This window comes from Tamandua tetradactyla, chromosome 8 (assembly GCF_023851605.1).
Source record: "Tamandua tetradactyla isolate mTamTet1 chromosome 8, mTamTet1.pri, whole genome shotgun sequence".
Classification (NCBI taxonomy): domain Eukaryota; kingdom Metazoa; phylum Chordata; class Mammalia; order Pilosa; family Myrmecophagidae; genus Tamandua; species Tamandua tetradactyla.
In genome coordinates, this window is record NC_135334.1 from 11,335,293 (window position 1) to 11,349,293 (window position 14,001).

At 38.8% G+C, this 14,001-nt stretch overlaps 1 protein-coding gene across 13 annotated transcripts in view; it reads left to right on the forward strand.

Annotated features, from left to right (window-relative positions):
• Positions 1-10,672, forward strand: part of LOC143644053 (uncharacterized) — a 75,104-nt gene extending 64,432 nt beyond the window's left edge. For 4 of the 13 annotated variants that reach the window (XR_013156474.1, XR_013156477.1, XM_077112517.1 and 1 more), the window contains 3 exons: positions 8,628-8,734; positions 9,276-9,422; positions 10,287-10,671. Coding sequence is in view for 5 of the 13 variants with exons in the window: in XM_077112517.1 (XP_076968632.1) it covers positions 8,628-8,734; positions 9,276-9,422; positions 10,287-10,420 (388 nt within the window). In the remaining 8 variants the exon portion in view is untranslated. Of the gene's footprint in view, positions 1-8,627; positions 8,746-9,275; positions 9,423-10,286 lie in introns of all 13 variants that reach the window. The other 9 variants (XR_013156475.1, XR_013156478.1, XM_077112518.1 and 6 more) reach the window with 6 other exon arrangements.
• Positions 10,673-14,001: the final 3,329 nt, after the last annotated feature.

Genomic DNA, 14,001 nt, shown 5'->3' on the forward strand with positions numbered 1-14,001 from the left:
TCTAATCCCTATTCAGTACTGTGTGTTTGAAACTGTAATTAGATCATCTTCCCAGAGATGTGATTTAATCAAGAGTGGTTGTTAAGCTGGATTAGATGACAACATGTCTCCACCCATTTGGGTGGGTCTTGAAAAATTTCTGGAGTCCTATAAAAGAGGAAACTTTTGGAGAATGCGAGCAATTCAGAGAGAGCCGGAGAAGAATGACATAAACACAAGACCCCACAAGCCAGGGACATTTGGAGATAAAGAAAGAAATAAATCACCTCCCAGGGAGCTTCATGAAACAGGGAGCCAGGAAAGAAAGCTAGCAGATGATGCCTTGCTCACCATGTGCCCTTCCAACTGAGATAGAAGCTATGACTGTGTTCACCATGTGCCTTCTCAGAAGAGAGAAAGAGCCTGAATTCCATCTGCCTTCTTGAACCAAGGTATCTTTTCCTGGACACCTTTGATTGGAAATTTCTATAGACTTGTTGTAATTGGGACATTATCTCAGCCTTAGAACTGTAAACTAGCAACTTATTAAGTTCTCCTTTTTAAAAGCCATTCTGTTTCTGGTATATTGCATTCAGGCAGCTACCAAACTAGAACACACCTCATTGCTGTGGAAGAGTCACGCTGCCTCAGGCCTTGGAGAGGGTGAAGTACATTCCTTGTAGTTTGGGGAGATACTGGCTGTCACCACATGGAGGGATTGGGTGTGTGCCTTGGAGATGGCCAAGAGCCCGAGTGCAACCCCGATGCTTGAAGAGGTTGTAGCCAAGAAAATGGTGTCTTCCCAAGGTTCCCAAGGTTGCAGTCAGAGAGAAGCAGACCTCTTCATAGGCCCTTGGAAAGGGTGGGACTGTGGCTTTCTAAAGCCCCAAAGATAAATGACTCTCAGATCTTGAAATCTAATGGACTTTGCCCTGCAGGTTTTCAAAACTGCATGGGTCTGGTGACCCTTATGTTCCTTCCTCCCTATGGAAATGTGTATATGTATCCCATGACTGTTCCTCCTTTGTATGTTGGCAGCAAATAACTTGTTATGAGTTTTCTAAGGCCCAGACAGGAGAATTTGTCTGAGGATAGACTATGCTTGTAACTAACTTTGAGATTTTGTACTACTTTTAATCTTCTATTGTATTTGTAACGTTACTGAAATGGTTTAAGGTTCTCTGATATTCTTATGGAATGAATTTTTTGTATATGGTGAAAACATGTCCTTTTTAGGGTCCAGAGGGTGGAATGTGCTGGTTTGAAATGTGTGTATCCTAGAAAAGCCATGTTTTAATCCTAATTCCATTTTGTAAAGACAGCCATTTCTTCTAATCCCTAATCAGTATCTTATGTTTGAAACTGTAATCAGATCATCTCCCTGGAGATGTGATTTAATCAAGAGTGGTCATTAAGCTATATTAGGTGATGACAAATCTCCACCCATTTGGGTGGGTCTTGATAAACTTCTGGAGTCCTATAAAAGAGGAAACATTTTGGAGAATGAGAGATTCAGAGAGAGCAGAGCAGAATGACATAACCATGAGAAGCAGAGTCCACCAAACAGCAACCTTTGGAGAGGAAGAAGGAAAATGCCTCTCAGGGAGCTTCATGAAACAGGAAGCCAGGAAAGAAAGTTAGCAGATGATGCCATGTTTGCCATGTGCTTTTCCATATGAGAGAGAAGCCCTGACTATGTTCACTGTGTGCCTTCTCATTTGAGAGAGAAACTCTGAATTTCATTGGCCTTCTTGAACCAAGATATCTTTCCCTGGATGCCTTTGATTGGACATTTCTATAGACTTGTTTTAATTGGGATATTTTTCTTGTCCTTAGAATTGTAAACTAGCAACCTATTAAACTCCCTTTTAAAAGACATTCTGTTTCTGGTATATTTCATTCTGCAAGCTATAGCAATCTAGAACACATGCCTTCTTAGATCACTCTTCCATGAGCCAAGGTATCTTTTTCTGAATGCCTTAGTTAGGACAATTTATGACTTTAGAACTATAAACTTGTAACTTATTAAATTCCCTATTTAAAAACCATTCCATTTTCTGATTTATTGTATTTTGGCACCTTAGCAAATTAATACAATGCCCAATCTCTACTCTCTTTTTATCTCCTGATAACCTGTGTTCTTAACTTTATCAAAATTCACTCATTAATATTAGTTCCTATTAGAGATACCACGCGGTATTTGTCTTTTTGTTTCTGGCTAATTTCACTCATCATTATGTTCTTAAGTTTCATCCATGTTGTCACATGCTTCATGACTTTTCTCTGTCTTAAAGCTATGTAATATTCGCTTGTACCTAAATACCACAGCTGTTTAGCCACTTATCCATTGATGGACATTTAGGCTGTTTCCATCTCTTGGCAATCATAAATAATGCCACTATAAATATTGGTGTGGAAATGTCCATTTGTGTCTTTGCCTTCATTTGCTCTGAGTATATACCTAGTAATGGGATTGCTGGATCATATGTCAATTCTATACTTAGCTTTCTGAGGAACCACCAAACTGCCATCAGCACAGTTGCACCATTTTACATTCCCACAAACAGTGAATAACTGTCTCTTTCTCCACATCTCCAGTACTTGATGTCTTCTGTTATTTTCATAAAGGCCATTCTAGTAGTTGTGGTTTTGATCTGCATTTCCCTAATAGCCAGTGAAGTTGAGCATGTTTTCATGTACCTTTTAGCCATTTATACTTCCTCTTTTGAAAAATATCTATTCATATCTTTTGCCCAATTTTTAATTGGGTTGTATGTCATTTTGTGGTTGAGTTGAAGAATCTATTTATATATTCTGAATATTAAACCCTTGTATGGTGTGTAGTTTCTAAATATTGTCTCCCATTGCATAGGTTGTATTTTTACTTTCTTGACAAAGTTCTTTGATGCACAGAATGTTTAATTTTGAGGCGATCCTATTTATCTATTTCTTCTTTCATTGCTCATGATTTCAGTTGAAGGTCTAGGAAACTACCTCCTATAACAAGATTTATTAGACATTTTCTTTCATATTTTTCAATGCTTTTAAGGTCTAAGCTCTAATGTTTAGGACTTTGTTCCATTTTGAATTAGTTTTGTATAGAGTGTGAGAAATGGATCCTTTTTCATTCTTTGACATATGGATATTCAGTTCCCCAAATACCATTTATTGAAGAGGCTTCTCTCTCCAAGTTGAGTTAGCTTAACCATCTGTACTAGTTTGCTAGCTGCCGGAATGCAATATACCAGAAATGGAATGGCTTTTAAAAGGGAGAATTTAATGAGTTGTTATTTTACAGCTCTAAGGCTGAGAAAATGTCCCAATTAAAACAAGTCTATAGAAATGTCCAATCTAAGGCATCCAGGGAAAGATACCTTGGTTCAAGAAGGCTGATGAAGTTCAGGGTTTCTCTCAAATGGAAGGGCACATGGCAAACACAGTCACAGTTTCTCTCTTGGTTGGAAGGGCACATGGTGAGCAATGCATCATCTGCTAGCTTTTTATCCTGGCTTCCTGTTTCATGAAGCTCCCTGGGAGGTGTTTTCCTTCTTCATCTCCAAAGGCTGCTGGCTTGTGGGTTCTCTGCTTCTTGTGGTTATGTCATTCTCTGCTCCCTCTGAATCTTTTATTCTCCAGAATGCTTCCTCTATTATAGGACTCCAATAAACCAGTCAAGACCCACCCAAATGGGTGGAGACATGTCATCACCTAATCCAGTTTAGCAACCACTCTTGACTAAATCACATCATCCAGGGAGATGATCTGATTACAGTTTCAAACATACAGTATTGAATAGGGATTATTCTACCTTAATGAAATGGGGTTTTGATTAAAACAAGTCTTTTCTAGGGGGCACATTTCCTTTCAAACCAGCACACCATCTTATCACAGATCAATTGTCTGTAGCTGAAAGGGTCTATTTCTGAACACTCAATTAAATTCCATTAGTCAGTATATCTGCCTTCAGGCCAATATCATGCTGTTTTGACCACTGTAGCTTTGTAATATTCTTTAAAGTCAGGCAATGTGAGTTGTCCTACTTCATTTTTCTTTCTTAATATGTTTTTAGCTATTCAGGGCACATTGTCCTTCAAAATAAATTTGGTTATTCGCTTTTTTATTTCTGCAAAATAAGGTGTTGCAATTTTAATTAGTATTGCATTGGATCTACAAATCAATTTGTGTAGAATTGACATCTTAACTATATTTAGTCTCCCAAGCCATGGGCACAGTATGACCTTCTACTTATTTAAGCCTTCCATGATTTTTAAAAGCAATTTCTTGTAGTTTTCTATGTATAAATCTTATGTATCTTTAGTTAAATTTATTCCTAAATATTTGATTCTTTTTGTGGCTGTTGTAACTGGAACATTTTTCTTGCTTCCTCCTCAGATTGCTTAACACTACTGATTTTTGAGTGCTGATTTTGTACAGTACAACTTTGCTGTACACATTTATTAGCCTTAGTAGCTTTGCTATAGATTTTGGGGGGGATTTTAGAGTATCATATCATCTGCAAACAGTGTGAATTTTATTTCTTCCTTTCCAATATGGAGGCCTTTTCTTTCTTTTTCTTGTCTAATTGCTCCGGCTAGACTGCTGTAATGGATGATGTTTGATTTAATTGGCAGGTGCTTAAATGAGAGAGTTCAATGTAGCACAACCCAAGCAGCTCAGCATACCTCATCTCAGCACTCACAGCCCAGCCCAGACCTTAGGAGATGCAGAAAGAAATCACCCTAGGGAAAGTTGTTGGAACCCAGAGGCCTGGAGAGAAACCAGTAGAGATCATTCCATGCCTTCCCACATAAGAAAGAACCTCAGTTGAAAGTTAGCTGCCATTCCTCTGAAGAACTAATGAAATAAGTCCCCTTTTATTAAAAGCCAATCCATCTCTGGTATGTTGCATTCTGGCAGCTAGCAAACTAGAACACATTTCAACAATTTATTACTAAAGTCATTCAATGGCAACATCAGTTGAACAGAACAGACTCTATGAATTTATCTTTACCTTACATGATCTTAGAGGGAAAGCTTCCAGTCTTTCTCATTAAGGATGGTGCTAGTTACGAGGTTTTCATATATTTCTTTTATCATGTTGAGGAAATTCCCTTCTATTCCTATCCTTTGAAGTGTTTTCATCAAGAAAGGATCTTGAATTTTATTAAATGACTTTTCTGCATCAAATGAGATGATCATATGGTTTTTCTGCTTTGACTTATTCATATGGTGTATACTACACTGGTTGATTTACTTAAGTTGAAAGGACCTTGAATAAATTCCACTTCATCATGGTGTACAATTCTTTTAATATGCTGCTGGATTAGATTTGCAAGTAGTTTATTGAAGATTTTTTCATCTATATCCATTAAAGAGATTGGTCTGTAATTTTGTTTTCTTGTAGTATCTTTGTCTGGCTTTGGTATTAGGTGATGTGTTAATTTGTAAGCTGCCAGAATGTAATATACCAGAACTGTAGCAGCTTTTAAAAAGAGGACTTTAACAAGCTAAAAGTTTATGGTCATAAGGAAGTTTAAGTGTCTAAATTAAAGCATCAATAGGAGGTCACCTTCACTCAACAAAGGCCGGAGGATCAAGAGCACCTCTGTCAGCTGGGTAGTCATTTGGCTGGCATCTGATTGTCCTAGCTCTTAGGCTCCATTGCTTTCAGTCTCTGTTACTACAGAGGTTCCTCACTTTACTTCCTTCAGGGCTGTCTTTCATCTTTTGGCTTCCCTTGCTTCTCTCCAGATTTTGGTTTGCTTAACATCTCATGGCCATCTCTGCTGGGCTCCAACATCTCCACACATCTGTGTCTCTGTTCTCCATGTATCTGCATCTGTGTCAGTTTGCTTGAAGTTTCTGTGAGCTCTGAGGCTTCTATCATTTCTCTCATTTCTGTAACTTCTGACTCTCTCTCCAAAACATTTCCTCTTTTAAAGGATTACAGTAAACTAATCAAGATCCAGCTGGAATGGATAGAGTCACATCTCCATCTAATCAAGAGTCACACCCACAATTGGCCATCACATCTTTAAGGAGATAATCTAATCAAGAGATTCCAACCTACAGTGCTGAATTAGGATTAAAAGAAATGATTGTTTCAACAAAATTGGATCAGGATTGAAACATAGGTTTTCAAACCAGGACAGGTTATGTTGGCTCCATAGAATGGAATAGGAAGCATTCCCTTCACATCAATTTTTTTTGAAAGGTTTGAGCAGGATTGTTACAAGTTCTTTCTTTCTTTTAATTAATATTTTTTATTGAGAATTTCCACACACACAATATCCATTCCCACAAGTATTCCCCTGATTTCTGTCTATATGAATTGGGAAATACATGCAGTTCTTCTGGAGTATAGTATACCTTCTCATGGGCCACAGTTTTGTGTATCACCTTTTAGGGCATGTTGGGACTTCAGTCTAGTTACATTTCTGGAAGAACAGAAAGGTAGCAGATGTGGGGCACGAAAAAATTAGAAGCATCTTTCAAGCAAATTATCTCAGAGTATTCCATTGCAGTTTCATTTGGTGAAACAGGAGGACAGGGGAGTGAAGGCTGTTACCCTAGGGGAGGTGCTTACAGGATTAGCAGGCACAAAAGGGCTAATATCTTTAGGCAAAAGTTGGATGGAAGACTCCTCAGGGCAGACAGGATGTCAGGAAGCTATTTCTCATGGTAGGCTGGAGACTGCTTGGCTATTTCCACAGGTCAGGCTAGCTATGGGCTGGCAGTTTCCTCAGAGAAGACCATCATAGGTTTATCTAGCAAAGACTCAGGAGAATCCATGGGTTTAATGTCTGTACTTCCATCACTATTAATACATGTGTTCCTACCCCAATTTTTAGGTTCCCATTCCTTTCCAATCAATGCTCGCACTTTAACAGCAGACACCCCACAAGTTTGAGAATTTAGTTTACTTTGTAAATTTGCTACTCACACAATGACACTAGGTCTGGTTTTCAAATATCTCAAGTCTACAGCCACAGAAAATCAAATTTTCTTTCAGGGCTTTTTTACATCTTTCATTAGGTGCTTTAGTTGCAAATTTGAAGACTTCAGCTCATTATTTTCTTTTATAACTATATCCAGCATATCTAGGAATAACTAGCCATCATCATTATAATTTCTAACTCTGAAAAACTCCAGTTATGTGTCAAAAATACTGTCATCCAGAGTCTTCCTTCATATAAGCATATGATTGACAGAATTAAATGGTAATATTTTACATCTCTCTATTGCCAACTCATGCATGGAGTTTCAATGCTTACTTAATTATTGGAAACAGAAATATTAATGTCTTTGGATTTAATCAGGGTAGAAAACAAATTGTAAAAACTCATTTTTAGGATTCTGTTTTGCAAGGACCAGTACCAGAGTGGTATTAGGGTTCACTAGGGAAATAGAACAAACAAGAGATATCTGTAAACAGCATGAGATTTTATAAAAGTTTCTCAACAACTGCAGTGATGATGAATCCAAATTCCATTAGGTAAGCTGTAAGCTTGAAGTTTTTGATGAATTCTCCAAGAGAGACTGACTGGTTGAAGTAGTGACAAAAGTATGCTCTTTTGGCTGCTGAAGCCATCATTTCTCTTGTAAAAGATTTCATCTGATTGGATTAAAACTTCTTATTTTGGAAGATACTTCCTATAGTTGATTGTAGATGTAATCAGTCATAGATGCAATCAAATTACTGATAATATAAGTCCATGCACTATCCTCATAGTAACAGTTAGGCCAGTACTGGTTCGACCAGGCAAATGGCCACCATCACCTGGCCAACTTGACACATGAACCTAACCCTCAGAGCTGATGTATAAATTCTCTCTGTGGTCCCTGACCCACCCTGGCAGCCACTCAGTCATCAGTCTCCTCACAAAGTAAGAAGAAAAATGGATAGAGACATGACCTCAAGCCCACAATGGATCTGAGCATGTCTATGGGGAGAAAGAGAGGTATGATACTAGTAGCCAAGGATACAAGTAGTAAAAATTCATTTGATAGAAGGAACAGTGGTGTGCTACAATACAAGGCTCATCATGGGTCACAGCTGGTATATATGCCATCCCTCCCTGTCTCAAAGAAGTCTGATATTCCTGAAGCAATTATTTGCTTCTTCACACTTGATAATCTCCAAGTTTCAATTCATCTCCACCACCCTACACTGAGAATGCCCTTCTTGGCTGTTCTTAGTTGTTCTTAGGTTCCTGGTGTACACAGCTTGTCTTGTGGTGATGTCTTGTATTTTCTACATTATCACCATCTCCCAAATCCCCTTCCTATTCTGGTTAGGAAGAGAGTGTCCTTAGGTTGAGAAATATTTGTTACATATCTCTAATACAATCCCAATCCTACAAAGCACCAGTCAGCAATGCACTTAGTGTGCTGTTCATAAACACTGGGTGATATAGAGATTACCTCTTACATCACTCATCATTGGGTCAGCCTACAGAAGTGAAATTGAAGATGGGCAGAGAATAAGGATGTTTCTTGGAGGAGGGATTTGGAATGATTTATGGAAAGAGTGGCTTCAGTTGACATCTGCATCCTGCCTTTCCAGTCCTGATGGGTAAATAATCGTGGCTTAGTGCATAATAAGTTGGCTGGGAGGCTGACTCCAACAAGCATTTCTCTACCATCAGCAGCTCCCCTGCTACTAGGACATCAATGGAAATTGCTTCATCAACTGGATTAAGCAGAATGGAAAAGCTACTGAAGTTGGGCCTCTTCCTGTTCAGCGTGGAAATTGGTAAATCCTTGGTAAAGATTTGAAGATATTTAAGTTATTAGCCTTTGCCTAGTCTTAGGAGACATTTAAGCAAGACCAGCTTTTTCCTCCATTTGCCTGAGTTTTCTGAGCTCTGACTGAGAATGAGGGAAGAGGTCCAGTTTTGCATAGAGACTACAGTTCTTGACTTCTTGCATAGACACCCCTGGAAATACCCTGTGCACCCCTTTTATATGTAATCCTTGTGGCTGATAGGAAATAGATAAGTAATTCCATGGGAAGTGTGGCTTTGTGCTGAGTCAGCTGGTTTCTATGCCTGATGGTCAGTTGTTCTTATGTCTCATGCAGAAAAGAATGAGATTATCTCCCTATTTCCTCCTGCATAGTCTGTGTTAAGATATTTTATTACTGATATTTTATTACTTAGTCTGTATTTAAGATGTTTTATTACTGAAACACATCCCCAAGAGCAGCTTTTGAACATCAGAGTTCTCAGGCAGGAAGATTGATCTCTATTTTCTTTTGTAGTAACAGAGATATTTCCCTTTACCCCTCAATGAAGTTTTTCTTCCTGAAGCCTCAGCTTTCCAGTGTAGAAAATGTACTGCTTACATCGGAGGGATATGTCAACATCAGGAGCAGACATGCACTGCTAGAAATGGTGAATCCTGTGTGACCCTGAGACATCGCTATTCTTATCCTTATAACTGTAAGTGGATTAATTAATGGGTCCTACTCTGAAGTTGGTGCACCAACCTCCTTTTTCCCAGGGTTAACATGTCCTTTAAGGTATAGTTTCTAGAAGACTGGAAGTAATTCAAGGTTGGGAGAAATGATATTCTGAGCCTTCAAGAGGCCATCCATATTAGAGAACACTACATTGAGTCCAGGTTAAATGCAACTGAGTGGATCTGGGATAGTTCACACAATTGTTCTTCTTGGCACAGGAATAAAAAGCTCTCAATTTTTTGAGTATTTTCTTATATAGTTACCTCATGCTCCTTCTAAGTGGCCTCTACTTTGCTTGTCTAATGTTGTTCAAAATCAGTCTTGGCTTAAAATCTCTTTCCCAGGAAATTTTCTTTGACTCTTAACCTTAATACATGCCATTACTCTATGCTTCCACAAGGCCAAGCCATGAACATCTTCTAACATCTATTTCTGTGCATGCCTGTCATTTCCCACATATCCCACATGGTTTCAAGGGCAGGGACTTGGTGTGGCTCACCATCCTATCCATGGTCCTTATGAAAGACCTTGGATTTGCAGGTTTTCTGCAAGTGTTTTATATCTGTCTTCTTAGAGGGAGAGTCTTCTGTGTGCTCTAGAACCATGAGCTCACCATTGAGTGGGCAAGTCCCCAGCAGTAAGAATTCTGGGAGAATCTTGCTAGATATGGATTCTGTGGAGCATCTTTGCAGTACTGCTATTATGGAGTCTGTAGCTACTATAGAAGTAATCTCCTTTCCCTTGAAATATTCATGAATCATACCATAATCCTGGAAGGGTGAATGGGGTCATTGTATATGTAAACCTCAAACTAATATCTTATTTCTGCTTTTCTCCTTCACAGTGACTCACCCACAGTATGCAGAGACATTTTGTAAGAAAGATTGCGTCTATAATGAGGAGCCTCAGGAAATTCTGATAACCTGCTGTGATTATGACTTTTGTAATGACCTCTCTGAGCCAGTTGCCATGCCCTAGGATGAGGTTAACTTCAAATTGCCTCCAGTCTTCCCTGATTGCATTTAAATTATCCCTGTTCTCTCTCAGGCTCTAATTTCATTCTGGAACACATATTCCCCAAGCATCAGAACTCCAGGACTCATGGAATGTGAGGGTAGGCATTTCTTTGGTCTAATGGAAGGCTCATTGACCACACAGCCCATGTCATTAGACTTCATCATTTTCCCATTAATAAACTTAACTATAGCTAACTCCTGGCTTCAATCAATGATTTCATGACCTAGATGACAAATGTTGGCACGCAGAGATATAGAAATATCATAGACTGTGAAAATGGAAAACAACACTTGATTGACTATTTAAATAGACTTCAACAAACATGTGGCCAGGCACCAAGGCATATGTATTAGTCAGGGTTCTTCAGAGAACTAGACCAATAGGAGATAATTAAATATGAAACTTTTACCAGAACTATTATGAATTGGTTTAATGTCACAATGCAGATAGATAAGTCCAAGTTCCAAAGGACAGGTCACAAGTTTGGGAGTTCAATGAAGGTGATAATAAATTCTTCAGGAGAAGCTGACTGACTGAAGGAGGAATACAACTTCTTCTTTCTGGCTGTTGTAGTCCCTAGTTTACCTTTAGTCTTACAACTAATGGAATGTGTGGACTCAGTTTGTGGATCACATCTCTAACCAATGCCATTCTATCATGGTTTGTCTCCAGTAGGTAGAATAGATGGGTCTAGGAGTCAATGGGTTGGAAGTGGATTTGCATTGCTCATCTCACTCTTAGGGACTTACTTGGGACATTTGAAGTACTACTCTGAGGTTCGCAGTATTAGAAGAACTGGTTCCCAAAGGAGTAAGGATGCTTCTAGGAACTACAAGAATAATCCAAAACACTTAAAGCTCCATCTGCCACCTGGTCATTTTGTATTGCCTGTGCAGTAGACTGTCCATAGAAAATAGAAGTACAATTCAGGCAATGGAAATTGACCCTGATCACCACAAGTTTTTAGAATGGCTGATCCATCATGGAAAAAGGGAAGAACATTTTTAACTCAGCAGCATGGTCAGCAACCATGATCTACCAGCTCCAGAGAGAAATTGAAATGTTGGATGAACAGTCCATTTCTGCTTGTGTTTGAGAACAAACTGTCCTTTTGATTAGATGCAGAGGCCTCCTCCAAATTCTCTAGGCCATGTTAGATCTTTTTCAGTTCCCTGAATCTTGGAAAAAACATTTCTTCCCTTCCCTCCCTGTCTGTGAAACTCCACTCCACTAGAGATCTCAATAGTTTGAACTTAGAATAATGAATGCTGCCACATTTATTGCCAGGAGCTATTCCAAAAAGATCATAAGCTTTTTAAGGGTACAGAAGAGGTTGAAGGAAGAACAGACTGCACAAGTGAAATAGGTAGATATTTTACTTGGATAGGAGGGATAACTGATAGGATACAAAAGGGTATCAATAACAAATGTAAGTATGAGAACTTTTTAGAAATGATCTGAATTAAAAAATATTGTGACCATAAGAATCTAACATACATGAAACTGACTGCAGATGCTCAATGCTCTATAATAAAATAACCTATGGTCCAGCAACACCTCTCTTGGATACATACCTGCAATAATATCCTAGGGTTGTCACTACAGATTCTGCAGATTTGAAAACAATAAGGGAAACTGACAGTGGTTTCTAAGGTCACTCTCCATACTATCTATGTGACTTTTCTATAATGATAAAGCTATTCTAAAATAGAAAAATTTATTTTCAAAACCCCAGTAAAGCCAATCACTGGAGATAAACATTGTCATATGCTATTGTATATACAAGGATATCCAAGATAAGTATTAATATATACCCAGAGATACACATAAATATGTATTCAACTTTTATTGTTAAACTTTATATAATATTGTTCTAGTCTGCTAGCTGCTCAAATGCAATATACCAGAAATGGAATGACTTTTAAAAAGAGGAATTTAATAAGCTGCTAGTATACAGTTCTAAGGCTGAGACATTAATGTATCATTTTGATGAAACCACCTCCTCTTCATTATATTGCGATTTCATACTAATTATTGAAAGCAGTACATGTAGAGTCAACTCTGGTTCCACTTCAAAATTCTTTTGGCTTTTCTTGTGCCTTTGCTTTTCCATACACATTTAGAATCAACCTGTTAATTTCTTCAATAGCCCTATAGGGATTTTAATTGGAATTCCATTGATTTTATAGATCAATTTGACAGTAATTGATATCTCTCAACATTGTGTTCCTTGTTGAAGAGTGCTTTGAAAAGTGTTGTCTTTTTCTTTCTTTGCTTTGTATATATACTATACTATACAATAAAAAAGTGAAAAAAAAATATTTAGCCTGGTTGGGGGGTGGGGGTCTCTCTCCTTGGGCAGCTGGGCCCCATCTGCCACTTAGATCTGCTCAGAGACAGAAAATCCATTTACTGGCAAGTCATTTAGGGATTGCTGTTTGCACAGCCAAGAACAGTGAATGCTGGTGCTTGAGATGAACACCACCTGAAAAAACACCTCTTTTTTACCAGCAAGGAGAATAAACTCACCCTGCCCATGACTGGAGAGCTTGTCAACAGCAGAGCTCCCTGGGACCCATGTCTCCTGAGACATGTTAAGTGCCTTTTTTCAACCCCTCCCTGCCCTTCCAGTCCAGCTTTCCCATACTTCATGCCTGCACATCTTCCTTTCTCCTTCTTTCTCTTTTCTATCCTGTCTTATTTCTCCACTACTCCTTTTCTTATCCTCACCACACCTTTTGATATTTCTATATATGATCCTCTTCCACCTTTCTTCACCTTCTGTTTTTACCCTTTACCACTCATTCTTCTTCCCTTCTACTTCCCCTTTCCTCTTTATTAAGTAAAGATTCTACACCCCACATCAGTCCTGTTCTTCCTAGAGCCCCACACTTTTTTTCACACTCCAACCAATATTCCTTCTGAGTCAAACACCTTCATCCAGACCCAGTGTGTTTAGGTGCTGTCATGGTTAGGTACACATGTCAACTTGGCCAAGTTGTGGTACCTGTTTATCTGATTGGGCAAGTGCTGGCCTGTCTGTTGCAATGAGGACATTTCATAGGATTAGGTCATGATCACATCAGCTGCATCCACAGCTGATTCCATTTGTAATCAGCCAAAGGGGAGTGTCTTCTACAATGAGTGATGCTAAATCTAATCACAGGAAGCCTTTTAAGGAGGACTCAGAGGAGACAGGTTCCGTTCCTGCTTTGACTGGTGAGCCTCTCCTGTGGAGTTCATCCAGACCCTCCATCGGAATCGTCGGCTTCGCAGCCTGCCTTGTGGATTTTGGACCCTGCGTTCCTGCGGTCACGTGAGACACTTCTATAAATTTTATATTTGCAAATGTTCCCTGTTGATTCTGTTTCTCTAGAGAACCCTAACTAATACAGGTGCCTAGCTGATAACTCAGGAATAGGTCATGGAATGGAGGGTACCGACTGACAAAGTCTGAAAGAGGTGGCCTGCAAGCAATAAAGAATGGACTCAAAAAAATTCTTCTTGTTAATATTTCCAAAGGCATTGGTCATTCATTCTAC